The sequence below is a fragment of the Marmota marmota genome, unplaced genomic scaffold (assembly GCF_001458135.2).
Source record: "Marmota marmota marmota unplaced genomic scaffold, marMar, whole genome shotgun sequence".
Classification (NCBI taxonomy): Eukaryota; Metazoa; Chordata; class Mammalia; order Rodentia; family Sciuridae; genus Marmota; species Marmota marmota.
This window is the reverse complement of record NW_026000102.1, coordinates 5037293-5063757: the sequence shown is the minus strand read 5'-3', so window position 1 is coordinate 5063757 and position 26465 is coordinate 5037293. Positions and strand designations below refer to the sequence as shown.

Below are 26465 nucleotides of genomic sequence, written 5' to 3'. Positions count from 1 at the left end.
CAGCCAAAACAGTGTCTGGAATGGTTAAAGGGAAGGGAAATCGACAGATCTCCATCTCCAAGACCTCCAGAAGAGGACTTGGCCGCGCCCTCGCCTGACTTCTGACCCGAGAGCTGGGAGCTAACACACGCACTGTTCTGAGCCCTCGGGTGTGCAGTCATGCGCTATGCGGCCACAGAGCGGAGCAAATGGGAAGCCGGAGACACAGCCAGGTCAAGCCAGGATACCCGAAGCTGGGTCGGAGGAGTACCCAGAAACGGTGCAGAGAAAGGCAAGAAGGCAGCAAGACGTGAAGGGCTGCTCGCACCCCTGCCGCTGCCCGTCCTGGTCCCCTGCTTTCTTCAGAGCATCCAAAGTCTCTTCTACTTATTGGTGTTGCCCACGTCTCACACCAGGGCACAAATGGCAAGAGATGAGCCAGGAGCGGTTCTGGTTCACGGGTTGTGTCCCAGCACCTGGAACAGTGACTGACAGTCAGCTCGCTCTACATCTTGTTGGAAAGTGAATGGATCCACGAGTTATAGGAATTCCAGGCGGAAAGAACTGTGATGGAGCAGACAGTTTGCAAAGAGGGAATGACCAGGAGTTTCCCACACTTGATCTAGGACCTACAAGCTTTGCTTTGAGAATCAGGGAATCTCAAGCAGGGCAGGAATTTCACTGTATTGAAACCACACATCGCCAAAGACAGAGAAAATCTTAAAAGCAGCCTTTTGAGGCTGGGGATGTGGCTCAGTGGTACAGTGCTTGCCTAGCACGCACAAGGCCCTGGGTTCAACCCCCAGCACCACACACACACAAAAAAGTCTTTTAACAGTAGAAAATAAGAGTAAAGACAGATGTCCTCCAAAGGATCCACAATTCACTGGTAGCGTCCTCCCCAGCAGCACAGTGAAAGCCAGAATAAAAAGGAGATATCTTCAAAGGGCTAAGGGGAAATCCCCGGCCCACCTCAGCCTTACCATCATTCAAGGGGAAAGGGAAACAAGCCACAGGAATTTGTGGGAAGCACCATTAAAGGGTGTGTTAGAAAGGGGACTTTAGTGAAGCAGTGCGGGACAGGTGAGCACACACAAAAGCAAAGAGACTGTGAAGACCTAAACAAGGATCAGAGGGTCAGAGGGACATCAGCAAACATGGGGACGTCAAAGCAAACTGAAACTAAAATTCAGGGCAAGAGCAACAGAGCAGAGGGGAGGGAAGTGAACTACAGCTAACAGTCCACGGTCTCGATGCGATTCAGGAGAGCTGTGTGGTAAAAATCAACACTGCAGAACAGAATCAACCATAAACGTTCCAAATGAGTCGGGAGGAAAGAGAACTATGAAGAAAATGTGATCATTTCAAGAGATGGCAAGAGGGGAGGAAAAAAAAGGCAAGAGTCATATAAAAACAAGATACAAATTCATCCAACTATCTAATTCCTACAATAAATGTGAAGAGATCAAACTTCCCTGCCAAAAGACAGAGATTTAAACTAGAGAGTCCTCTACAGGGTTTGTAAGAGATGCCTAAAACACAATGGTAGAGCACCTGGGAGGGGGGAGAACCCTTATAAGTCAACAATAAGAAGACAAACCACAAAATCTTAGAATGGGCAAAGAATCTGAAAAGACATTTCTCAAACATATATACCCATGGGCCATAAGCACCTGAAAAAGTACATCTTCAGGCACAAATGGAGTACAAACAGGAACCACAATAGGAGACCGATTCTCACCCCTAGGATGGCTATAATCAAGACAGATAAGAACAAGTGTTGACTAGCACACGGGGCAACCCTCACGCCTTGCTGGTAGGCATGTAAACTGGTCAGCACGTGTGAGAACAATTCACCGTTCCTCAAAATATGAAACAGCTGCCATACGATCCAGCAAGGCTCCTCCCCAGGTGGACACCCAAGAGAAACAAAAACCCACATTCACACAAAAACATGGGCACGTATGTTCACACTAGAATCCTTCACAATAGCTGAAGGTAGGCACAACCCCAAATCCATCAGCTATGAACGGATAAACAAACCCACCAACCTAGTCAATGGGAAATCACTTGGCTACAGAAAGGAAACCAGCCTTCTATGACACGGATAAGCTTTAAAAACACCGTGCTAAACAAAGGAAGCCAGACACAGAAGACCAGCGTGTTTTATGGTTCTGTTTACATGAAACATTCCAAGGAGGCGAATCCACGGAGACGGAAAATAGAGTAGCGATTGCCAGGAACTGGGGAGAGGAAGAAATGGGGAGGGACTGGGAATGGGTAAGCAGCTTCTCTCCAGCGCGATGGAAATGTTGTGGAATTAGACAGCCGTGATGGTCACACAAGTCTGTGAATGTCCTCAAGACCCGTGGGCGGGAGGTACACTTGAAATGCTTGGACTCCTGCAGGTGAATCACATCCCAACCAGAATGTTTTTTTTATTTAAATGGAGATAGAAAAAGGGCATATAGTGTACATTCAACAGATGGTCAATAGAAATCAGCATAATAAACTTCAAGGCAAAATGGATCAGGAGAGATAATCACTATTACAGGAGAATTAGACGCCCGCGTCACCAGAAAAATAAGAAACACCCGAACAGATGAACACCTGACACCCAGCCTCAAATCACGGGAAGCAGAATCCAGAACCGGGCACTGCAAGGACAGAGGTGGACCCCTCATCCCAGGGCAGGGTCAACAGAGTCTCTCAGAAAGCAGCCAGTCAACTACTTCCCAGCAAGGACACATCCCGTGGGGTCCTGAGCAAGCCCTACCTAATGCTCATGCCCATACTCAGAACCTGCCCCCAGCAGTTAGAAATGGACACTCTTTTTAAGCACACACAAAACATTCACCAAAGGTTGACCTGTAAAGCCAGAAGGCAGGTTTCAACAGTATCCACAGACTCATGTTTCCAAACCAGAATGCACCCGAGTTAGAAGTCACCAATCCTCACGCCCCTGTATGGCAGGAAAGGTGAGAGTCCACGTGCAGAGACCTGAGCCCCTGCCCTGCCCTGCCCTCATGCAGCCTGCCAGGTCTACCCTCAGCAGAGAGAAAGGGAGAGCAGCACGGTCCACCCAGCGGCCTGCCCTGCTGAGGCCAGAGACCACACCGACCGCTGGGAGGGCACCTGGAAGGCCCTACCTTTGGGCAGCTGCTCCGGGGAGGGCTGGGCCTTCTCCACCTCCTCTGGCCGCTCCTCTCGGACTCTCTCCTTGTTGTCTGAGCTCTCGTGCTTGTCCTCACCCTCCCCTCTGTCCAGGGCAGTTGGCAGGGCCTGGAGAGGACAGGCTGGGGGCCTCAGCGGGAAAGGAGGGCGGGGCCCACGATCCTGCCTCCCGTCACGTGCTCCAGCCTGCTCCCCTCCCATCGAGAGGCCTCAAACTGGGAGCAAGGGTGCCTGGGTCCTCATGGCTGGGCAAGGCCCGAGAGGGTCCCTAGCCCCCACCTCACCCAACGCCTGCTTCAGGCCCAGACACCAGCAGCCTGTGTACCTGGACATCCAAGGGCTTCTTTGGCTTCTGCACCATTGTCTCCTTCTCATCCACGAAGCCCAGCTGTGTTTCCATTTTGTCTGAAAGATTACAGGGAAGCAGTGAGCAGGCGCGGTGGCGCACACCTGCGATCCCAGCGACTCTGGAGGCTGAGGCGGGACGATCGTAAGTTCCAGTCCAACCCCAGGAACCTAGTGAGCCCCCACCCCCCCAAAAATAAAAAGGGCTGAGGATGTAGCTCAGCAGCAAAGCACCCCTGGGTTCAATCCCCAGTTTAAAAAAAAAAACATAGAAAAGATCCGAGACAGACAGAGGGGCTCAGGTGAAAAGTAGAAGGGTAGGGAGTGGGACTGCAGGCCAGACAGATGGGGCCTGGTCCTCGAGGCTCCACGAGGACCAGAACTTTCAGGAGAAGTGGGCAGGATTCCCAGGTACACCAGAGAGCACAGGCCTGGCCTCTAGTCAGAGACCCACGTAGGACATTGGGCCCAGTGAGGCCAAAGTCAGGGGCTGTCAGGACAGGGCTGCAGATAGCAGTGGCTGCCCCCGGCAGGAGGCGGGTGAGGAGGGTGGAAGCAGGTTTTGATCCCTCTTGGGTACACCACTAGGCGTGAGGTGCTGGTTCACATGATGACTGTCCAACATCCCAGCCAGGAGCCAGGAAGCCTGGGTTTGGTCCACCCTGTCTGTGTGCCGATAGACAAGTGAGTCCCCTCCCCACTGTCAGGTCCCCACACAACTAGGGGCTCCAGGAGGGAGGGGTACCGGCTCATCCCCGTTACACATGGGAAACTGAGGCTCAGGGTGGGTGACCTGCCCTAAGTCACACGGAGTTCAGGGCAGAGCCAGAGGCCAGCTCCAACACATCCACCTCCTAAGAGCATGCCTGTGTCCAGGAGCCTGGGGACAGGTGTCTGCCCCAGGCCTGTCAGGCCCAACTGAGGAAGGCACTTCGCCTGAATAAGCACACGGATCACCAAAAGGACATCTGGAGACAAACAGCCCAATTAAAAATGGGTAAAGAATCTGAAAATACTTTTTTTTTCTGAAAATACTTTTTTTCCTGGTATTAGGGATTGAACCCAGAGGCACTTTACCACTGAGCTACATCCCAGTCCTTTTCAGTTTTTATTTTGAGGCAGGGTCTTGCTAAGTTGCTGGGGCTGGTCTTCAACTTTCGATCCTCCTGCCTCAGCCTCCTGAGGGACTACAGGGGTGCACCACTGAGTTCAGCTTGAAAAGACATTTCTTCAAAATAGACACAAAAAATAGCCAATAAGCACGTGAAAAGATGCTCAACTCGCTCAGCCACCAGGAAAATGCAAATCAAACCACCATGAGCCGGCACTTCACCACCAGGGAGCTGGAATCCTGTCCGACAACCAGTTTCCTGAGTTTGGTGAGAACACGGAGAAATGGGAACCCTCACACATCACCGGCAGGAATAAAATGGTGTGGCCACTCCGGAAAACAGGCTGGCAGCTCCCATATGACCCAGCAACCCACTCCCAGGTGTCTGCCCAAGAGAACGGAGAGAAATGAGAGCCTGTGTCCACACAAAGACACGGGTGCAAACGCTCGCATCATCCACGCCAGCCAGGACGCGGAAGTCACCCGGCTGCCCATCAACGGATGAACGGACACGGGGTGATGGATCCCTACAGAGAATGCCACTGGGCCCCAGGAGGACTGGAGAACCATCCGTGCCGCGGTGTGGACGACCCTTGGAATGCAATGCTCCCTGAGAGGAGACAGCCAGCAAAGGCCACAGAGTGTGAGACCGGTTCATCTGAGACGTCCAGAACAGGCAAATCCAGACAGAAGCACACCAGCAGCTGCCCAGGGCTGGGGAGGGGAGACCGGCAGGGACTGCTGGTGAGTACGGGCTTCTTTTGGGTGGATGAGAGTGTTCTGGCAATGGAAGCAGTGACCACTGCAGGACCCTGCAAGTACAGCAGAGCCACCGGCCAGCATGCTTCAGAGGGCGCCGTGTGGTACGCGGGCAGATTAGATCTAATAAGAAAAACCCTTGGCTGGACGTGGTGCCTCAGGCCCGTCATCCCAGCTACCGTGTCTCAAAAAATGAACAGGGCTGGGGTGTAGCCCAATGGAAAGAGTGCCCCCGGGTTCAATCCCACTACTGCACAAAAACAAGAGAAAAAGAAGAACCCCACACACTCGTAGAGATACTTCTCCAGGTACGTCCTTCATGGACTGCACACAGGACTCAAGGCTACTGTGGTCTTGCCACTTCCTGTGACCCAGATGCCGCCCCTGCTCGCCCAGACTCAGACCTGGCAAGCCCAGTGGGGCTGGTGGGAGATGAGCAGGGCTGGCAGGCACCGGCGTGTTGGGGTCCGAGGAGATGACCTCTCCAGGCTTCTTGCCCTCAGGTCCCTCGGGGACCAAGTCCGGCGTGCTATACTTCCCATTGACGTGCTCAAACTCCTGAACCTGGGGCCATGGGGGAGAAGCAGGGAGGGTGGTGGTTGAAGCTCAGCCCAAAAGCCCAGGGGCAGTCACAGGACTGGACTGTCACAGGCTCAGGTGAGTGCTGCCTCCGCCGAGGCAAACACACTCCTGAGCACAAACTCCCCGGCCAGCACCCCCTGCACCCCGTCACCCTGTGTGTCCTCTACCCTGGGACCCACCATCCTCGTCTCCACCATCTGGGCCCCTCACCCAGAAAGGCTTCTGGGATTCCTCTGGGCTGGCTCAGACCCTGGGCAGCCATGTGGCCTGGGCCGGGCACTTGCCTTGCCCTCTGCTGCTGACCCCCAGGGACAATGCCAGGAACCCAGGAAGGCACCAGGAAGGGCGCTGTGGAGGCTTACTCACCCACCTTCTTCCTAACCAGTGACATGACCCCGATGCGCGTGAGCACGTGCTGCCTGGAGAGGCCCTCCCGGGGCACGCCGTCCGCAAAGGTCTCCGCGCCGTCCGCCCCCGGCTCACACAGGTGCCGCATGAAGAGGGACACATAGGCTCTGGGGTGGTGGGGGGACTGGGGCTCAGGGAGTGGGGGGCCATCAAGGACCCTCTGAGGAGGCTGGCAGGACCCCAGGGGACCACTTGGCTGGAAATGTCAACCGCAGCTCACCTCCCAACCTGGCCTGCTGGGCCAGGCTCTGGGAGAGGACGGGAGGAGCCCTCCTGGCAGGGGACCCTCCTAGGATGGCCCCACCCTGGAAGACCCAGATGTCCCCCACTGTAGTGTTGCCAGCCGGGCTAGGCAGACAGGCCGGCTAGCGTTTCTGCCAGCCACCCCACCAGCACCCCTCCAAGACCACACGACAGTGAACTTTCCAGATGTCCTGAGCCTGGCAGCAGCAGACTGCATACTGGGAGGGCCTACACACTGGGAGGCCACACCTGGGCCACCACCTTGGTCCCTTTACCTAAACTCCTTCTCACTCTTCCCGCGGAGATCTCGCACCAGCCAGTGGGAGTTGAAGGCGTCCTGGGGCGGCATGCCCCAGCGCATGATGGCATTCAGAAAGGCTTTCCGCTGTCGGGCATTGAAGCCGAGGACCTGGGCAGGGCAGAGAGCAGGCGTGGGTCAGGTCAGAGACAGTGGGTACAGAGAACTCAGAGATGGGAGAGAAAGAAGGTCGGGGGAGCCTGCCCCTGGGGTCCCTCCCTGCCTCACCTCTACCTGGCATATGACCCTGGACAAGCCCCCAGCCCCTCCTCCATACCCCAGGGGTGGCAGGAACGGGGAACTGGGAGAGACGGGGAACAGGCAGGCCCCACCTCAATGTTGCCGCCAACTCGAGCAAGAAGAGGGGGCAGGGGCTTGTCCCTGTCACTTTTCAGCTGCCTCCTGGACTGCCGCCGTCCACCTGGGGAGAAGCCGCCACAAACCCTCAGGTAGGGCCAAGGGGGCCCTCCCCACCCCACTCACCAGCCCACCTCAGGAATCCTCCTGCTACTACCTCTAGTAGGACCCCGGCCACGCCCCACGGCAGACCAGGGCCCACAGCAGACCAGGGCCCACAGGGGCCCACGACAGACCAGGGCCCACAGCAGACCAGGGCCCACGGCCGACCAGGTCACCAGCACGGATACTCACTCTGCCCTTCCGGTCTTTCCTCGAAGTCCTCATCCTCATCCTCGGAGCCGATGGAATACTCAGACTGGTTGTCTGAGAGCTCATCCTGCCACTCTGCAGGGAGGCAGGCAGAGCGCATGTGTGCAAACAGAAGCCCACCTCCAACCCTCGGCACCCCCAGGGCCAGGCCAAGCCCTATACCCCAGCCCAGCGAAGACAGTGACACTGACAGCGGTCACCAGGTACTTCCTGTGAGCTCACTTAATAGCTCAACTCCACTACTTAGGAATCACACCACGGAATACACTAAGAATGACCCCATCCCATCCCACTTTACAGACAGGGAAACAGACTTAGGAAGGCTTGCCCAACCTCACACCACGTGCAAGAAGTCACTGGACAGATACCCGCCTCGTTCCCCTCCTAACACCCCCAACCCACCCAGCCCCCTTCTCCCAGAAGCCTCCCCAACCACCTCCCTGCCTGCAGAACTGCACCAGACAGGGGCTCCTGCAGACATGGTCCTCTGACATTCCAGAACCCCCGGGTCTCCCAGCCGCAGCACACACCCTGGTCCTCTTGGGACGCGTCATTGTAGTTGACCTGCTTGCGGATGCGCTTGCCCTTGCCCAGGTTGCGGGCCAGGTCCTCCTGCTGCTGCTCATAGTGGTGCCGCAGCAGCTTCTCCCAGTAGTCAGGGTCCACGTTCTCCTCCTGCTTGATCACCTCCCGCTCCACCTCCTCCTGGGGACACAGGCACAGGGGCTAGCAGGACAGCTGGCTGGACAGGCATCCCTGGCCTGTCTGGGGAGCCTCGCCATCAACCTTACCACCGTCTTCGGGCTCAAGGAGCAACTGAGAGTCCTGCCTATTCCAGGAAGCCTTCCCTGCCACCCACCCAAAGGTCTTCCTCTCCCTGCCCTTCCTGCAGTCATTCAGTCACTACACAGTATTTCCTGGTCTTGTGTGAGGTTACAGGGCTGACAAGGCCCAGCCCCTGCCCTCAGGAGGCTCCTGGTTTGAAGGGGAAGGACAATTAATTAGCACGCGGTGCCTGGGGAGTTCAGGAAGAAGTAAAGGTTCTTGTGGGAGAAGGGGGTTTGCAGGGTGGGGAAGGCAGAAGATTCCAGGCAGCAGTGCAGGAGTGTTCCAGACAGGAGTGGTCCAGCCAGGCCAAATGCAGCCCCAGGCAAGGCTGGGAGGGGCCCAGTGGACAGGGGGGAAAGGCCTGACACCAGACCCCTGAACAGGCCTCTCTACAGGAGGTGGCAGTTCCATGTGTACATCCCAAATGCCGGTGCTGGGAGGAGGAGGAAGACAACAGCAAGGATGTGGCTGTATGGTCCTTCCCTCTGCACTGCCTCAGCCTGTGGTGGAGGGCGACCCCAAACTAAGGCCGCAGGGGGGTGCCTGGCAGGGCGGGACCTGATGAGCAGAGCACTAAAGAGGGAAGGTCCTTGTGGGTGGAGCAAGGCTTCAGGGCGGGGCCTGATGGGGCAGAGTCACAGCAGAGGATCACAAGACAGAAAGGCAGAGGCAGTCCAGGGACCTTACCACGCCATCCTCTTCGCGCACCACGTACTGCGCCACCTTGAAGGAGCTGAGGTACTCATTCATGTTCTGTAGCTCCGTGTCGTCGGTGGCATCCTGGTTCCGGTCCAGCAGCTTGGAGATGGCCGCATCATCATAGTGGATCACACTGCTGTCCTCCACGTCCTTGTTGTCACCTGAGCAGCAGACACAGTGCATTATGGGGACAGAGGGAGTGTTCAAGCCCAACCTCTGGTCTCTTCCAGACTGAGCCAAGGAGTAGAGCAACCCCTTGGGAGAAAACCTGGCTGTAACCTGCACAGGTGCCACAGCCCCACTCCCTGGGGGGAGCAGCAGGAGAACCCCTTCACCACGGGATCAGCTCTGGGCTGGACTCAAGTGGGCCTCCCTACCTGGCGGGGTGCTGCCGTGTTTTTTCTTTGCGCTAGCAGCCAGGGCTCCCCCTTTGGAGGGCTGCACGTCAGGGATGGGCGTTACAGGCCTCTGGCCCTGCGACATCATACCTGGAGGGCAGAGGAAGGGCACTGGTGTGGTGGCACGAGGGGCTGCAGGGTTGGTGGGCAGTGGACAGATGCCACCCTGGCCCGCTGAGGAAGGAGACACGGGCAGGAGCTGAGGAGAGTGAGGCTGTGCATGGTGGGACTGGTAGGGATCCTGGACAGGGGTTTCTCACGCAGGGTCACCCTTGAACCCCCACCAGACTCCTGTAGAAGGGAGGCCCACCCTCCACGTCGTCCTTGAAGAGCTCCTCGGTGCCGAACTTGAGGATGTCATCCAGCTCCTGCTTGGTCATGGACCCCGACTTGGAGCCCAGGCCCGGACGCACCACCAGGTGGGTGAGCATCATCTTGCGCTTGGCCACCTGCGTGATGCGCTCCTCCACAGAGGCCCGGGTTACGAAGCGGTAGATCATTACCTTCTTGTTCTGCCCAATGCGGTGGGCACGGCTGAAGGCCTGGGGAGACCTGGAGCTCAGTACCAGGATCTGACTGAGGACGCTGGGTATGGGGTGGGGTGCCATGGGCTGGGGAGCTTCCCATGAGTTCATAACCATGAGAGAGTCACCCGAATGCCCAGCCTTGTGTGGATGTGGCAGCCAGGCTGGGACTGGATGAAAATGCGCCTGGCAGGTGGAACTAACTGTGACTGCCGGTGCGTGCAGGGGAGAGTGGTCTGTGTGCTGCCTGGAAAGGGAGCCACACGGTGGTGGGCCATGGGGAGATGGGGCTGCACCTCCCTAAGGGACGGCAAATGGGACCACAGAGCACACGTTACAAACAAACAGCCACCTTTCAAGGGCAGCAAGGGCTGGTCCTGAGGGTGACAGGACAAACCAGGGTTAGCAGCCAGCTTGCTCTGTGCCTTGCACAACCCGGCCTTCTTGGGTCTGTTTCCTCCACTGTGCAANGGGAAAGGCCTGACACCAGACCCCTGAACAGGCCTCTCTACAGGAGGTGGCAGTTCCATGTGTACATCACAAATGACGGTGATGGGAGGAGGAGGAAGCCAACAGCAAGGATGTGGCTGTATGGTCCTTCCCTCTGCACTGCCTCAGCCTGTGGTGGAGGGCGACCCCAAACTAAGGCCGCAGGGGGAGGCCTAGGGAACTAGGGAGGAGTCAGGAGCACGGTCAGGGGGTACAAAGGATGGGGGTGGCAGGGGGGCCATAGACCTGGATGTCATTGTGCGGGTTCCAGTCTGAGTCGTAGATGATGACCGTGTCTGCCGTGGCCAGGTTGATGCCCAGGCCACCCGCCCGGGTCGAGAGGAGGAAGCAGAACTGCTGGGCCCCGGGGGCTGAGAAAGAGAGGCCAACAGGTGAGGGTGGGTTAATGGTGCCACCTGAGCAGGGCACAGATGGATGGCAGGCAGAGGGTGGGAGGAGATTTCATGGGCAGAAACCCCAGCAACAGGTCCCTGGCAAAGAAGCAGGACAAGACAGTGACCCCGTCACAGACGGGCAGCCATACCTGCACTCAGGGAGGCGGGAGGAGCCCACCTGGGGCCACTTAGGCCCAGACAATGAGCGCTCCGAGCTCTGGTCCAAAGGGAGGAAGCCAGAATGAGAAGGAAGCCAATTTTTAAAGCCCAGATGAGCAAAAACCAAACCAGCAGCCGGCAAATATCGGCAGAGCCCTCGAGAGGCCAGCAGCCAGGCCCTCGGAAGTTACACCCTCCATGTGCGTCAGTGGCAGGCTCTGCTAGTAACTGGGCTTTATCTGGTGTCCACAGTAGAGGCCCAGCGTGCCAGTCAGACCCTCAGTACCAGCTTCATTTGATGACAAAGGTGAAATTTCCCTCCCCCATCTGCCTTTCATCTTGTCCTTTTCTAATTCTGTTCAAAGTAAGTGTTATCAAGTGGATTCCTAAAACCCCAACAGACCCTAGAAGGCCCGTTAGGACAAATCCTTTTAGCATTTAAAACTAAGAAGCCAGGCATGGCGGTGCACACCTATAATCCCAGCTACCCGGGAGGCTAAGAGGATCACAAGTTCAAAGTCAGCCTGGGCAACCCATCAAAACCCTGTCTCAAAATTAAAAAATAATAATAATAACTAAAAAGGTTGGGGTGTAGCTCAGTGGTACAGCCCTTGCCTATCATGTGCTGGCATGGGGTTCAATCCCCAGGGACCCTAAGAGAACACAGTCATGACCTAAGGACTAGTCAGCTTTCATTGGTCACTTGTGGAGTCCACCCAACATGAGTTGGGTTCCAGCTAAGAACCTGGCCTGCAGCGGAGGCTGAAGTGGGGTCCTAGTCAGAACCCTCAGGTGGGGTGGGTACCGTTGAATCTGTCGATGGCTTCTTGCCGGAGGCCCCCGGTGATGCCACCATCAATCCGCTCATATTTGTAGCCCTCGTATTCCAGGAAATCTTCTAGAAGGTCCAGCATCTTGGTCATCTACAGGGAGAGGGGTGCGTGAGGAGTGGCCATGGAGCCAGGAGTCCACAGGGCCATGGATGGGGGAGGAGAGGGCAGCCCACTGAGTAGGGAGACAAAAAGGACCCAGGCAGACCCAAGACAGGACTCTGGAGAATATGGCTGCCAACCATCCAGCAGCCAATCCACCCTCCAGACCAGCCCAAACGTGACCCTGAGCAGCAGCCTCCCCTGCTCATGCCCCTCAGAATGGAGTCCCAGCTCCTCAGCCAGCAGTCAAGGCTCTGAGGCCCAATACTCACTCCCCCCACAGACATTCCCAACCAGACTCTTCCCACAATACCCCCCCACCCCCCTTTCTGCCTGGGGAACTCAAATATCGCCTCCTGTGATATCTTCCCTGATGTCACTCTTCCCCAGAAGAAAGGCAGTTTCTGCTGAGCACCCCTAACCCTGCTGACGGCCCAGCAGTCTTGAGATAGTTCAGCTGGATATGAAACTACCAGCAGGCACTCCCTCGGTACATGGAGATTTTGCCATCCTCTCTGCCACCTGTTACTGATGGACAGTCCTGGCCCTCTCCTTTGTAAGCTGCAGGTGTGAAGTGCTAGTTTCCCTACCAGGTGCCGAGGGCTTGGTTTACTGCTATGGACCTTGCTGGAGCTCTAGAGTACACTGTAGGTCTGAGACCTCATGTCTTTCTCCAAGTCCATAAACTCCTCAAGTCTTGCTTTCCATGGTTCCCTGGTTTTTCTTCTCCATCTCCTATCAGATGATTGTTGGGGCCTCACAGGCTACCACCATGCTCCTTCTCTCGTCTTTGTCTAGCTACATCCTAGGAAGTTCCTCGGTACCAGGTTCTAATTCATCAGTGTTCTCTTCGTTGATGTAAAAACTTTATCCAGCCTGGTGAAGTGTTTTATTTCAGTGACTAAATTCCTCTGCAGAATTATCTGTGTGCTCTGGTTTTATTGCCTCCTGCTTTTTCCTAAATAAATTCTTCTTCATTTATAGGTGTTGGTTAATCCATTAGTTTTTTGAGGACCCTCAACATGTTTCTTGAAAGTCTTTTTCAGGCCATTCTATCATTGTTTTGATGTGGATTCTAATTATGGTTTTGTGGGATGTCTTAGCAGCCAGTTCCACTGTGAGTTTGGGAGTCTGGGTTTGCTGGCTCACTTGGACAGGAGGAGGCCGCCTCTGTCGGGCTCCCTCTGCACACATTTCTGGCGCTCTGACAGTCCACTCTACGTGGTCCCAGGCGGACTCTGCCAGATCAGGTCTCATGTGGACAGTGGTGTTGGAGGAATGTGGATCCAAGTTCCAGTCGCTGCCTGGTTCATCTCCAGACACAGGTTGCCTACTTCCTTGGGACTCCAGCCCACTGCCCTCCTGGGGTGTGATCAGGGCTGCAGACAGCAGCAGTTGTTTCTGCTTGACCTCTGTGCAGAGGAGCTGGATTCCACACTCTGGCTGTGAGCAGTGGCCTGGCTGGGCCTGACCTCCAGGCGAGGTCAAACCATAGGATCCTGCAGGCCCATCACTACGGCCTCCAACACAGAGCTGACTAGACTCAGGCAACTGTCTCATAAACTCTTCCTCTCTAAAGTAGGCAGATGGAGAGGAGGAGCCAGATCATTGTTCGCTATACCCATGGGCCTAGGACCGAGCCTGATAGACAGTGGCCGCAAATGAAGGAATGGAGGAAAAAGTGAGCTGACCTGAGGCTGAACAGCCCTGCCTCTCTGTGCCAACAGGAATGTTGCCAGTGAACCTCGGGATCACACTGGAGAGAGGGGCCCCTGGAGCTGCCCCACTGTTCTCCCAAACCAACCCCAGGGCCCCCTAATGACAGGCCTGGCTGCCAGGGTGAGAGCGAGCAGAGGAGGCGTGACAGGGCAGAGGGTGGAGCTGATCTTGACAGCAGATGTCATCTACAGGGAGAGGGGCTCCTGAACTTTGCCCTCAGCCAGCCACTGGCTGCTTCCCGCCAGGGCACACCAGGGAATGATCCTCAATACCCAAGCCACATGGACCAGCATTAGTGCCTGAGGGCCCAGGCAAGGCAGGCACTCAGCCATCGAGGCACCAGTGCTCTCTGCAGGGTGTCAGCTGGGGCTCCTGGGTGGCCCACCTGAGAGAAGATCAGCACACGGTGCCCCTCATCACGCAACTTCTTGAGCATCTTCTGCAGCAGCATGAGCTTCCCGGAAGACTTCACCAGGGAGCTGCCATCGTAGGAGCCATTGGGCAAGACAGGGGCCTCCTGGGGACACAGCAGAAGAGGGCCACAGTGAGCGTCCCTCCCTGGCTTGGCACCCAGGAGGCTGCAGGGGATAGATAAGGGTCTAGCCACGGGCCAACTCCCTGTCTGCCCTGCTGAGCACAAAGCCCAAACCAGAGCTGGATCAACAGCACGGGATGGGCTGCGGATCACGTGGGCTCTGGCTCCGGCACCATGTTCCCAGGTGGGGCACAGACCTGCCAGCCCTGTCCTTGGTCTTGCTCCCTAGTTGGCACCTGAGACCTGAGACCTGAGATGTCAGGAAGCCAAGAGAGGGTGAAGCCACGCCAGCCTTCCTAGCAGGAACTTGGCCTTGTCCCTGCGTTCACTGGGTACATCCAGCAGGGCAACCCTCTGACCCCAGCTGGGCAGGTTAATCAGAAAGTTAAGTCCCACAAAATACTCTGCCACCTGAGTCTCACAACAAGGATCTCAGGCTGCCCTAGGCTGGGACACCCCAGGACAGACATCCCTGTCCAGCTCAGCAGAGTTGGACAAGGAGGAAGAACTGCAGAGGGTTCAAACTAGAACCCAATGGCAGGGATACTGGGGTGGTGAAGGCTGACATTCACCGAGAACGCCAGGCGCCGAGCCCTCTGCAAGGGTGTGCCACATGCACGCGCTCCTCTGACCCCCAGCAGATCCCTTCCAGGTAGACACTGCTACTGTCCCTATTTTACAGAGGAAGATGTCGGGGCTCAGAGAGGAGCTTTAACTTTCCTGAGGACATAGTGCTGGGGTTGAAATATATGGTTCCAGGGTTTAGCATCTCACCCGTGGCTGCTGGACTCCCCCTGGGAGCTGGTGGCACACTCCCTTAGGGACTGGGCACAGCCCTCGAATCCTGCCCTGGAGCCCTGGCACTAGGAACAGAGGGGTCTTTGGGGTGACCTGGTGGCCCCTTGACTCTATGCATCATGGGGAGGGCCCGAGGGAAGAAGAAGACTGAGCCAGGCAGTGGACAAAGGCAGGTTTCAGAACTTCTGGCATGAAGGGGACCCAGGCCACCTCCAGGTCCTAGGGGGAGCTGAGGGCCCGAGGGCCCAAGGCCCGGGGGCAAAGGCACCTACCACTGCAGCCACAGGGAAGAGGTAGGGGTGGTTGCAGCACTTCTTCAGGTCCATCATGATGTTGAGCAGGGACACCTGGTTCCCGCCCCCCTTGGAGTTCAGCGCCTCGAAGTTCCGCGTGAGGATGAACTTGTAGTACTTCCTGCAATGGACACAGGCAAGGCGCTCTGTACACCCGGCCTCCGGCCTCCAAGGGGCTCACTCTGCCCTTCAGGGAGGCTGGGGCCCCTGCCAGGCAGCTCTGGCAGAGAGACCCCGTGGAGCCCCAGAGGTGGGGCCACCAGGGGAAATCACCCGGCAAATGGTCGGGAGCCAGACCCGGCTAGAACTCAGGCAGCGCAGACACGGCGATCTGAGAAGAGCCCCAAGACGGAAGGGTCGGCGAAGGTGAGCCCAGGCCTCCACCATCCCAGGGAGGGGCCCAGGAAGGCCAGCTTGGGGCCTTCGGGCGGGGCAGAGGCAGGTGACCCCCCAGGTGGCTGAGCCCGGCCACGCACTTCTGCATCTGGCTCAGCTCCACGCGGACGATCAGCTCCGTCTTGGCCGGCATGTTCTTGAAAACGTCGGCCTTGAGCCGCCGGAGCATGTGGGGCCCCAGCAGGTCGTGCAGCTTCTTGATCTGGTCCTCCTTGGAGATGTCAGCAAACTCCTCCAGGAAACCCTCCAGGTTGCTGCAACACAGACAGGGCTGAGGGCCAGCAGCAGAGGCCCAGGACACACGGGCCTCTGCAGAGCAACTCAGGGTTAGGGTACAGGGGCCGGGGCAGAGAGCTCAGGCAGCACAGGGCGTAGGACAGGGGGCCCAGGCACTGCCCTAAGAAGCCGTCAGCCTCTGCCAAAGCCTGTGTCAGCCACACGCCACAGCCCTCTCTTTCTGCCACACAGGATCTTTCCATCCTTGAGGCATCCTGGGTGGGAGCTCTCCAGAGCCGTCAACCAGACGACAAACCAGCTACTGAAGCCGACAGGTCCAAGGTTATGCAGCCGGCCAAAACCTGCTTCCGGCTCAACACCTCCTGATTCCAGAGTCAGCCCCCCTCACCCTGAGCCCCTCATTCTCAGCAGGAATGTGGTGTGGGTAACAAGGAGGCTGGGGAAGCAGGTTCCATCTCCACCCTCCCCCGCCCTGGCCTCTGCCTCCCATCACTGTTGCTCACATGGGTCACCTGAAGGTGGGAAAGAGGGCAGGGGACACAGAGCCCAGAAGGTGCCCTGGGGAGGGCCTTCCAGGGCAGAGCTGAGGGGAAATCGCAGGCTTAGCAGCAGTTGGGATCCACCAAGCATGGCAGAGCCCTGCCACGCCCCTCCTGCCCCAGGACATTGATAACGCCCTCACTGTGCCCCAGGCACCTCCACCCCACCGGCCAGGCACAGGGGACGCACTTGAACCTCTCTGGAGTCAGGAAGTTAAGGAGATGGAAGAGTTCCTCCAGGTTGTTCTGAAGGGGCGTCCCCGTCAGCAGCAGCTTGTAATCGATCTTGTAGCTGTTCAAGACCCTGAAGAACTGCGGGGAGCAGAGGGCCAGTCATGGGGGCACAAGATGACCCCAATCTGAGTGGCCCCCAGCCGCACGGCCAGCACTGCCTACCTTGGACTGGTTGTTCTTGAGCCGGTGGGCCTCGTCCACCACGAGGCAGGCCCACTCGATGGAGCCCAGGATGGCCTGGTCGATGGTGATGAGCTCGTAGGAGGTGAGGAGGACGTGGAACTTGATCTGCACTTCTTTCTGCAGGGAAGGGGAACATTGGGGAGGAGGCAGCTGGGGGCTGAGCAGACCGATCTGCGAGGCAGAGTCAGGGGGATGGGGACCTGGAGCTCCGGAGCCTGGCCAGCCCAGGACAGGAGGGGAGACAGAGGGAGGCAGCTGAGGCCCAGAGGACAGAACCCGGAAGAGGGGAGTGCTGCAGACAAAGAAACCTCAACCCAGTTTCCCCTCCGTACCGTGGTTTCACACTGACAGATGCAGCCAACCTTGGGTGGGAAGTATTTAGGAGAAATCCTGCACCTGTCATTATCCTTGCTGTTATGCCCTGAACAATCCAAACGCCACTCACCCGTAAGCAAAAGTCATAAGTGTCCTGTAAGTTAGCACTGCAAGAAGCTACAGGTGACAGCGTATATGGGAGGGTGGGCATCCGTCATATTTTATACAAGGGACTTGAGCACCTGAGGATTCTGGTGTCCTGTGGGTCCCAGAACCAGTCCCAGGGACCCCATGGGTGGCAGGGCGGGGATGACTGTTACTAAAACAGGAGAGCTGCTGCTCACTGCTCAGGTGGTGTGGGGCCAGCCCTGCACTACTTCCTCAGCTCTCCTCTTATCCTCAGTACTCTAAGAGGTGAACTGTCATTGTCCCTACTTAAAGTTCACGGGACCTCAGGCTCGAGAACTCTCCCAGGTAACAAATGGCAGAGTCAGGGCTCAAACAGAAGAAAGGGACTCCACACTGGGCGTTTCGTGCCTCGTATTTGCTGATGTGAAATTCTGAATCGTTTTAATATTGAGTTTGTAACTTGTAAAAAAAGAAAAAAAAGTCCTGTGGGATGGTGGGACATGGCTGGAGCTGGGAGCCTCACTTGAGGTCCCACATCTGTGGGACAGGTCTCTGCTCCCCTGCCTCTGCTCAGTGACCACTGTCACACTTGGCTTGGGCCTGAATGCTGGTGGGGAGGGGGCTAGGTGCACATTCTATGCCCCAAGTTACAGGGTGGGCCCCCGGCGCCCTGAGGCTCTGCATTCACCCACTGTCTCCAGATCAAGGGAAGGGGACATTAAATACCTGAAACACAGAACGGCGGGTCAGACAAACCCATGAAGAAAGGAAGAAGCAGCTCTCCTGCATTTGAATGAAGGGCCCTGCACTCCCACCCGGCACCGGACCCCACATCCCGGCCAGTCCACACCCGTCTCTCCCAGTGACAAGCGCCTGTGTGGGGGGATCAGAGAGGGGCAGAGGGAAAGCTGGCCACAGGCTTTGTACCAGCCCCAGCCTCTTGAGTTGGGACCTTGATCAGCTTATTCCCGGCCCCAGCCCCAGGCCCCTCACCCAGGTCAGTGAGGACAGCCACGAGGACTGGATGAGCTCATTCTGTTCCTCACAAAGTCAAAAACAGAATGACCCTGTGGTCCTGCAACCCTGCCCTGAGTGCACCCCCAAGGGAGGCGTGGATGGAGACGCGGAGAGACAGCGGCACAACCAACGTCCTCAGCACTGTTCCTGACGGCCAGGCGGAGAGGCAGCCCAAGGGCCCGTCCACAGATGAAATAAAACACAGTCCATCCACCCGGTGGGGAACACTCAGCCTGAAAACAGAGGGCCACTCTGACCCAGGCCTCACAGTGGATGAACCCTGAAGGCCTTCTGCTAAGGAGTCACGCTGTACGACTGCACCGGCCTGACGCTCCTGGAGGAGTCAGAGTCTCAGACACAGAACGCACGAGGTGGTTGCCGGGGGCTGGCAGGTGTCGGATGGGGCGTCGGTGTTTAATGGAGACAGCTTCCATTCTGCCAGGTGGAAAGGGTTCTGGAGACTGGTTTCAGGATAACGTGAACGTCCTTAACACTCCTGAGTATGTACTCTTAAAATGGTTAAAATGGTAAATGTGCATTTTACCACAATTTTTTAATAGAATAAGGGAGGAGCGGAGAGCAGTGGCCATGCCTGCAATCCCAGCGGCTCAGGAGGCTGAGGCAGGAGAATCACAAGTTTAAGGCCAGCCTCAGCAACTTAGTAAGGCCCTAAACAACTTATTGAGAACCTGTCTCAAAATAAAAAATAAAACGGGCTGGAGATGTGGCTCAGTGGTTAAGCGCCCCTGGGTTCAATCCCTGGTTGAAAAATATATAAAATCATAAGTACATAAAATAAACAATATATAAAATAATAACTAAGGGAGTGAAGACTTTGAAGTGCCCAGCCATAGCCAGACCCCAGAGGGAGCTAAGGGGGGATTCTTTGTGACCCCCCAGGCTCATAGGCTCATCTGTCTAAAAAGCCACCTTGGGATCACACTGATCCAGTTGTTGTTCCTTCAGCAGACAGTTTCTGAGCCTCTCCTAGGAACCTGAACGGCTGCTCAGAGACCATCAACAAAGCCAAGACAACACATTCTGGAGGGCCTGGGAGACACTGCCAGCCCCCAACACAGGAGCTAACATGAGTGCTGATGTTTAGCTGGGGCCTGCTGATGCACCACCTTCTTCTGCCCAATGTGTGGCCAAGGTACCAGAAGTTGGTGTATCCGTGTCAGCTGTGACTTTGTTTCAAATGCAGAATCTCACTGGGGATTTAGCTCAGTGGTATAGCACTTGCCTAGCAAGGGCAAGGCCCTGGGTTCATCCCCAGCACTGCAAAATAAATAAATAAATAAAAGTCCTAGTAAATCAAATGCAGAATCTCGGCCCCCTCCTCCTGACAGGAGCTGTTGGCTCAGCGCCTGCCCTAAGACAAAGCCCCTGGGGGTTAGCAGTATGAAGTCAGGAGGCCCTGCCCAGCTTTTCCTAACCATGACCCTCCCCCAACAGCTGTGTAAAGGGGTCTGTTAGCCCCATTTTTCTGAGAAGACTCTAAGACACAGAGAGACCCAGCGACTTGCCAGAGGTACACCGATGGTGTACAGGGTTGAACAACGTCTTCCCTAAACTCCAGTCCACCTAGAAGCTTTCTTGCAAACGGGTCTTTGCAGATACAGTTAGTTGAGGTCATGCTGGATCAGGTGGTTGTGTGAGCACTGTAATTGGTGTCTTTATAAGAACACAGAAGTCAGACACAAAGGGGAGAAAACCAGGTGACCGGACCAAGACGAGGGACGCCACCAGAGGTAGGAAGCAGCAGGAAGGCTGGATCTTCCCCTAGAGTCTTCACAGGGAGGCCAGCACCTCTGTTTAAGATGCTGGTACCAGCCTGAAGTCTCCTCTGCAGAAGCCCTGTGCCAGCCTGCACCTCACCTCCACGGGGCAGGGAAGGGGCACTGCACATTGCAGGGCTTCTGGGCCCCTGGGAGACCAGGCACCTTCCGGGGACAAGGACGCTCACCTTCATGCGGAACACTTTCTTCCCGCTCCGAATGGCATTATCCTCAAAGGAAAACTCGTTCTCGCGGATCACAGAGCGGCTCTCCTTGTCCCCCGTATAGGTGACCACGTAGAAGTCGGGTGCCCACATCTCGAACTCACGTTCCCAGTTGATGATGGTAGACAGGGGCGCACTGACCAGGTAGGGCCCCTTGGAGTGGCCCTGCCAAGAGAGACTGAGGCAGTGAATCTGTCTGCCCAGAGCTGGCGCCAGCCTCTGCCCACCCACCTGCCAGCATGCCCACCTCTTTGTACAGGGAGTACAGGAACACGATGGTTTGCACTGTCTTGCCCAAGCCCATCTCATCGGCCAGGATGGTGTCAGTGCCCTGTGCCCAGGAGAAGCGCAGCCAGTTGAGGCCCTCCAGCTGGTAGGGGTGCAGCGTGCCACCTGTGGAGTCGATGTACCATGGCTGCTTGTCGAACTTGACCGTGGGCTGTGGGGAAGGGAGAAGTGCAGACACGCTGAGTCCTGGGCCACGGGGTCCACCCTCCAGGCTCTGCACAGGTAGCTACTCCTCCCTGGAACCCTCCTGCTCCTCCCTGGAACCCTCCTGCTCCTCCCTGTCGCCCCAGCCCCTCCTCAGGCCTCAGCTAGAAGGCCGACTCCCTGCCTGGCCTATCTGCTGCCACAGGTCCTCCCCAGCTGGCCCTGTACTTCTCCTTCCAGGGACATCTGATTGTTGCATTCTCTGTCTTAACCCAGGTTGTCATGACCCCCCCCCCAATCCTGCTCCCTGCTTCCCAGATGCCCCACACAGTGCCTCTGACGCTGGGGCACTTGTCCATACTGTTGGGTGAGTGACAGAATGAACGTGGATCTGGGGACCTCCACTTGGCCCAGGACATCACCTGGGCCCTTCGTGCTGTGGCTGCAGGCGCCTCTCTGATGAAAGTTCTCCTGAGGGACTGGACCCACTGCCTCTCCCACACAGCTGACACCCTGCTGTGTGTCCCTGCCCAGGGCCCTGGGAGAAGATGCTTCTGGAACACGGCCCAGGGCTTATTAACCCCCCACTGCCACCCAAGGGCCAGGCATTGTTAGACACCCCAGGGAGCTCTGCTGAATGCACCGGCCAGCGCGCCTCACAGGTAGGAATGGTGTGTAACTGGCACACCTACTGCCAGGCTGTGGGCATGTGGGTGAGTCCGAGCACATGAGGGTCCCGGAGAACGCGCCCTCCTCCACAGCCAAGCCTGGGCCAGGGAGCCCTGGCCATCCTACCCTGCTGCCCAGCTCTCAACTCACGTCCACAATGGGAGTGTCTGGCGGCTTCTCCTGCTTATCATCCTTCAGCTTCTTGCCCTTCTTGATCAGCCGCTTGGGCAGTCTGGCGTCCTCTCCCAGCATCAGCTCCCTGGGAAAGAGCATGGGTGCAGGAGAGCTGAGTTCAAGTCAGGAGGGGGACCCAGGGGCCCACACCTGGTGGCTGGATCCCGCAGCCCACCTGTGGCCCCAGTAGGCCTGCTTCAGGTTGTCATAGTAGGGGATGTCGATGTCATCAATCTCCCAGGTGCACTGGTCATAGGGCAGGTCTTTCCACTTGATCAGGTAGTGGACATCCCCCTTTTTGTCAAAGCTGCAACACAGCAAATAGATGATGAGGGAGGGGCAGCCATTCCAGGCAGTGGCCACTGTGTGGGCCGATGATGCAGGGGGCCTCACATGATGCACAACCACTTGTGCTAGTGGTCCCCTGGGATTCTGGGCCCACCCAGGAGGAGGGTGCCAGGGCAGTGGCTCCAGAGAGGTACAGCAGCTTGCCCAAGAACACACAATGGAAGAGGGTCTCTGATAAGTGACAGACTGGAAGAGAAAGGGTCACTGAGGAGTCAGGAGCAGCATCCAGAGTCCTTTCCAGCCTCTGCTGCAGGGATGAGTCACATCCAGTCACAGGCTGGACACAGGAACTCGGAATCTCTGTTATAGAAAGTTCTCTCCTCTGTCTTGTCTGTTTTCTAACTTTAAAAACCCAAAGGACTGGAAAATGCAATGTCCTAAATAAAACTGTATTTAAAATTGGGGGAAAAATAAAAAAAGCAGTATCCATCCCAGGTGAGGGGCCTTTCTCTAAAAAACAGGCAAAGATGCAATTCCCACAGGTGGGATGGCCTCTTCCAAAGAGCCCCAAGGGCACTGGACCTGATGCACAAGCCCAGAAGCACACAGATTGATTCTGGCCAACAGGAGGATCCTCAGGAACTTCCACCCAAGTAGAGCAGGTGACCAGGCCAAGGAAACACAGCTGGGCTGGGGGGCCATGCACCCCTAAAGGGCAGTGGCCAGGCCAAGAAGTGGATGAGCAGTGCTGCAGCTGGCCTGGACACCATCAAGAAGCAAGACCAATCCCAGTCACCATGGAAACCAGTAGATTCTTTTTCAGCAAATAATTGGTTGGTACATGGGCTCCAGGGAATAAGTCCAGGGGAGAGTTACCTGTTCCACGTTGGAAGCACAGAGGAAAACTGCTTTTAACATGCAGTTTAACAAAGGTAGACGCTGGGGGCTCAGGCTTCTCTAGATACTGACCCTCAGTAAGGGCCACTCTCAGTGAAGTCTGGAGACAGGTGGGGGCACTTCACAGTCAAAGGGAGGAGCCTTTTCAAGTTGCACAGCCTCTCCGCCCTGAAGGCCACCCCAGCAAGGCCTCTGCAAGCTCCTTCAGCCTGACAGCAGCCCACTTCATAAGACAGACGGCACAGGGAGCCCACAACCATGAATCCCAGAAAAATGGGGAGCTGGGGTGGAAATGGAGCATGTAGCACCCAGAAACTGACTATCAAGACACTACCCAAGGCACGCAGGGCAGGAACAGCCACCGGATCCTGAGCCCCTCAAAGGCAGAGCCAGTAATTCAGGGCGCAAGCAGGGAGTACAGTACTCCAAGCTGGGTCCCCCTCCAAGGCCCCCTGGTGGCCACCACCTGCTTCCTAGCACCTGAGCTAGAGAATCAGCAGGTGCTGCCACTGCCCACCACGTGGAAGCCAAATGTTCTCTCAGAACCCTCCTCGTCCTGGCCTCCTGCAGCCTACGGTCACCAAGTCACCTGGAGAATTCCCAGACTGCTCAACTAAGCTGCCACAGAGGCACAGAGGTTAGCACAGTGGCTAAGAGAGTAATCCTACCCCCCAGATGCACCTGTTCCCTCTGCTCTGCCACCTGTTGTGAGGCTTGGGACACTGACTTAACCTTGCTGGTCCCCCACACTGCCCGATGTTGGCGGCTGTGATAAACGTGGAGACGCTAAACCCCTGCACCCCAGCCTTTCTGGTCCTCAAAACCCTCCTGAGGGCATCCAGCTGACTCAGCAGGGTCCCAGGAATGCGAGGTTTCCGCTCTGTGTAAGGTTTACAGGCTGCTTGTCAAGTTCCTCTTTTCTCCATATGACTCTGCCACTGCCCTCTACAAGCACGTACAAGTGTATCCTGGGCAGAGAGCCCTTCTAGCTGGACAGTCAGATCACCAGCAGCGGGGAGCCCGTGGTCTCTTCCTCCTGCCCCACTGCACCCATACGTGGCTCTGAGCAGCAGCCCCAAAGGGTCCAGGCTCCCAGCCCTGTGCCCATCTTACAGAGTGAATGGACCACTGGTCCCAGCTCCACAGGTGTCCACCTCCAGTGAGGCTCAGGGCTGTCACCACCCGGGGCACACACCTGTGGTTCAGGATGCGATGGATCATCATCCACTCGGGCTTGATGCCGTAGCGGTAAAAGCGTTCCTCCATCTTGGCGTACAGAGGGTCCTTGTTCTTCCTCTTCTCGCTCTTGCCGTCCTCATCACCAGAGCCATAGTCAAAGGGTGGCGGTTCATCCATGTCATTCTTTCTTTGGTAGTTGCGATACATCACCGTGTGGTATAGCTCCAGCTGCTCACAGAGCCCGGCAGTTACCAGAGGCAGGTGGGCTGTGTCTTTGTGTCCCTCACCCAGCTCCCTACCTGCAGCCCTGATCCAGGCAGGACGACCCTCCCCCTCAGCTGCCCACTCCCAGCAATGCCCTTCCCCCAGTGGGCAGGCACTGTGTGTCAGCCCCTTCCTCATCATCCAGGAGGGCCAAGAGTCTCACACCAGGCCATGCCTAGCACAGCCGCACCTGCCCACGTGCCTCACCTGTAGCTCCTTCACCCAGGAGCAGTGCCAGTAGGAGAGCCCGGCCCACTTGACAAAGAACTCTCTCTCGGGGATACCCTCCAGAGGCTTGGGTGGGGGCATTCCCGGCTCCACATCTGGTCCTGGCAGCCCCACCGTGAAGGGAGCCGGGGGCTCTGTCCACCTCCAGTGTAGGATCCGCTGGACTTTGCCCTTCAGTGGGGGACACTGTGGACACAGAAGGGTCCCCAAGTTCAGGGCATAGGTACAGGGCTGCACCCCAGGGCTCCCACGACATCAGGCTGTCACACAGGCTCCCTCCAACCAGATGCAGAGTCCCCAAGCCAGAGGCATACCACAGTGACTCCACGGCACCCACCCCTGTCCACGGGAACCAGCACATGCTGTGCCTGCAGGAGATGGGCAACACTGAGTCCATGTGCGTGCTTTGCACTTGACTGTGAGCTTCCTCACACCTGGAAAACCTGAGCCAGGTGAGGAGACGGCCATACACACAGGACAGATGGAGAAAACGTGGCCCACTCAGCAAGGAACGGTGGAGCAGGGAGCAGAGCCCAAGACTGCAGCGTTCCCCCACTTATGGGTCCTCCCACTGCCCATTCCCTGCTTAAACCCACCTGAAAACATGCCACATCATATCCTGACCACAAGCACCTGTGGGGCACAAGCTCCTGCCTGGCACTGAAGGACAATGCAGCTCTGTCCCCCTGCCTCACCCCAGGCGGGGCTGCAACCATCCAGGCACTGTGTATCTGAGCTGGCTGGGTCAGAAACCCAGTCTCCATCAGCCCAGAAACATACTGGGGTCCTGATGGACGCTGGGCTCCAGGGAGTTGCTGGCTGGCAGAAGTGAGAAATGCAGGGGCCACAGATCCACCATCTGTGCACTGAGCATGCTACCCTGAAAGGGCTCTGAGCAGCCCTGGCCCTTGCAGGAGGCAGTTCTGAGCCACAGCTGGGCTGGGGCAGAGATTGTGCATGTCAAGAGGCAGCTCTGCTGGAGAGGGCAGGTCCCACCCCTGCCACCACCTGTCCACATATCTTTGTCAAGCCACCTGGGGTTAGGTACAGCCCTGAGTCTGTTTTCTCGTCTTCAAAATAGGGCCTCACCTTCCTCCACATCTAGGACTCCTGTGGTGCCAAACCACCCAGGAAGGCTTTCAGGTATACACTGCATACCACAGCCAGCCTTGCTTTAGCCTAGTGAGAGCAAAGGCCAAGGAGCAGAGGAGGAGAGGAGACGGGGAGTCAAGTAGTACCAGCCTCCTCCCCACTGGCTCTGGTAGGTAGATGGGACACCTCCTTGCCCAACCCTGACCTACCTCCATCCCTACCTACAGGGAGGGACCTGGACAGAACTAAGCTCCTGCCACCTCTCATCACAGGGGGTTTTGCAGAACAGCTAAAAAGGCTGCACCTGTCCAACAGGGCTCCCAGGCTCCTATGCAACAGAGACACACATGCAGAGACAGAACACAAGCCCAGGTACACACTGGCCAGGGCTAGCCACAGCACAGGCAGGACCACAGGGCAGGGAGGTCCATCACTTGGGTGGCAGGGTAGTGGGGGCCAACTCAGAGCATAAGGCCTTCACAAGCCTATAGTCACTGAGGGGCAAGGAGTAGCAGTGAGGGGAAGCACTCCTGCCTCCCTGTAAGAAACTGGGGTTCAAGTGTCCCATTACCCCAGTCTTGGGACAGAGCCAGGGCCAGGATGGCTCTGAAGATCTGGGTCGAAGTGGACAGTTCTGCAGCTGTGTGGCCCTAAGTCACTTCACTTCCTTTCCTGAGCCTCAATTTTCTCATCTAAAAATGGGAATAACAAAAGCCTGGCTCTTGAACGCTCAGTAAGGCTAAGGGAATGAGGTCTGTGCCAAACACTTGGGGCAGAGTAAACTCTCGCTGACGGTAGCTGCGAAGAAAGGGCATTCAGAAGCTACACAGGCCCGGGGGCGGGGCCTCGAGCA

At 56.9% G+C, this 26465-nt stretch overlaps 1 protein-coding gene across 1 annotated transcript in view; it reads right to left on the bottom strand.

Moving 5' to 3' along the window:
* Chd5 (chromodomain helicase DNA binding protein 5) overlaps positions 1 to 26465 on the bottom strand; it is a 50113-nt gene that overhangs the window by 8538 nt on the left and 15110 nt on the right. The window contains exons 9-34 of the mRNA XM_048783564.1: positions 26380 to 26396; positions 24907 to 24943; positions 24500 to 24751; positions 24045 to 24256; positions 21840 to 21971; positions 21641 to 21749; positions 20637 to 20828; positions 20354 to 20554; positions 16906 to 17043; positions 16700 to 16821; positions 15814 to 15987; positions 15317 to 15458; positions 14097 to 14228; positions 11866 to 11983; positions 10753 to 10877; positions 9804 to 10035; positions 9473 to 9583; positions 9084 to 9256; positions 8099 to 8273; positions 7551 to 7643; positions 7232 to 7320; positions 6877 to 7010; positions 6321 to 6465; positions 5773 to 5932; positions 3479 to 3558; positions 3129 to 3261 (exon numbers count right to left, since the gene is read on the bottom strand). Of these exons, the coding sequence (XP_048639521.1) occupies positions 3129 to 3261; positions 3479 to 3558; positions 5773 to 5932; positions 6321 to 6465; positions 6877 to 7010; positions 7232 to 7320; positions 7551 to 7643; positions 8099 to 8273; positions 9084 to 9256; positions 9473 to 9583; positions 9804 to 10035; positions 10753 to 10877; positions 11866 to 11983; positions 14097 to 14228; positions 15317 to 15458; positions 15814 to 15987; positions 16700 to 16821; positions 16906 to 17043; positions 20354 to 20554; positions 20637 to 20828; positions 21641 to 21749; positions 21840 to 21971; positions 24045 to 24256; positions 24500 to 24751; positions 24907 to 24943; positions 26380 to 26396 (3628 nt within the window). The remainder of the gene's footprint in view (positions 1 to 3128; positions 3262 to 3478; positions 3559 to 5772; positions 5933 to 6320; positions 6466 to 6876; positions 7011 to 7231; positions 7321 to 7550; positions 7644 to 8098; positions 8274 to 9083; positions 9257 to 9472; positions 9584 to 9803; positions 10036 to 10752; positions 10878 to 11865; positions 11984 to 14096; positions 14229 to 15316; positions 15459 to 15813; positions 15988 to 16699; positions 16822 to 16905; positions 17044 to 20353; positions 20555 to 20636; positions 20829 to 21640; positions 21750 to 21839; positions 21972 to 24044; positions 24257 to 24499; positions 24752 to 24906; positions 24944 to 26379; positions 26397 to 26465) is intronic.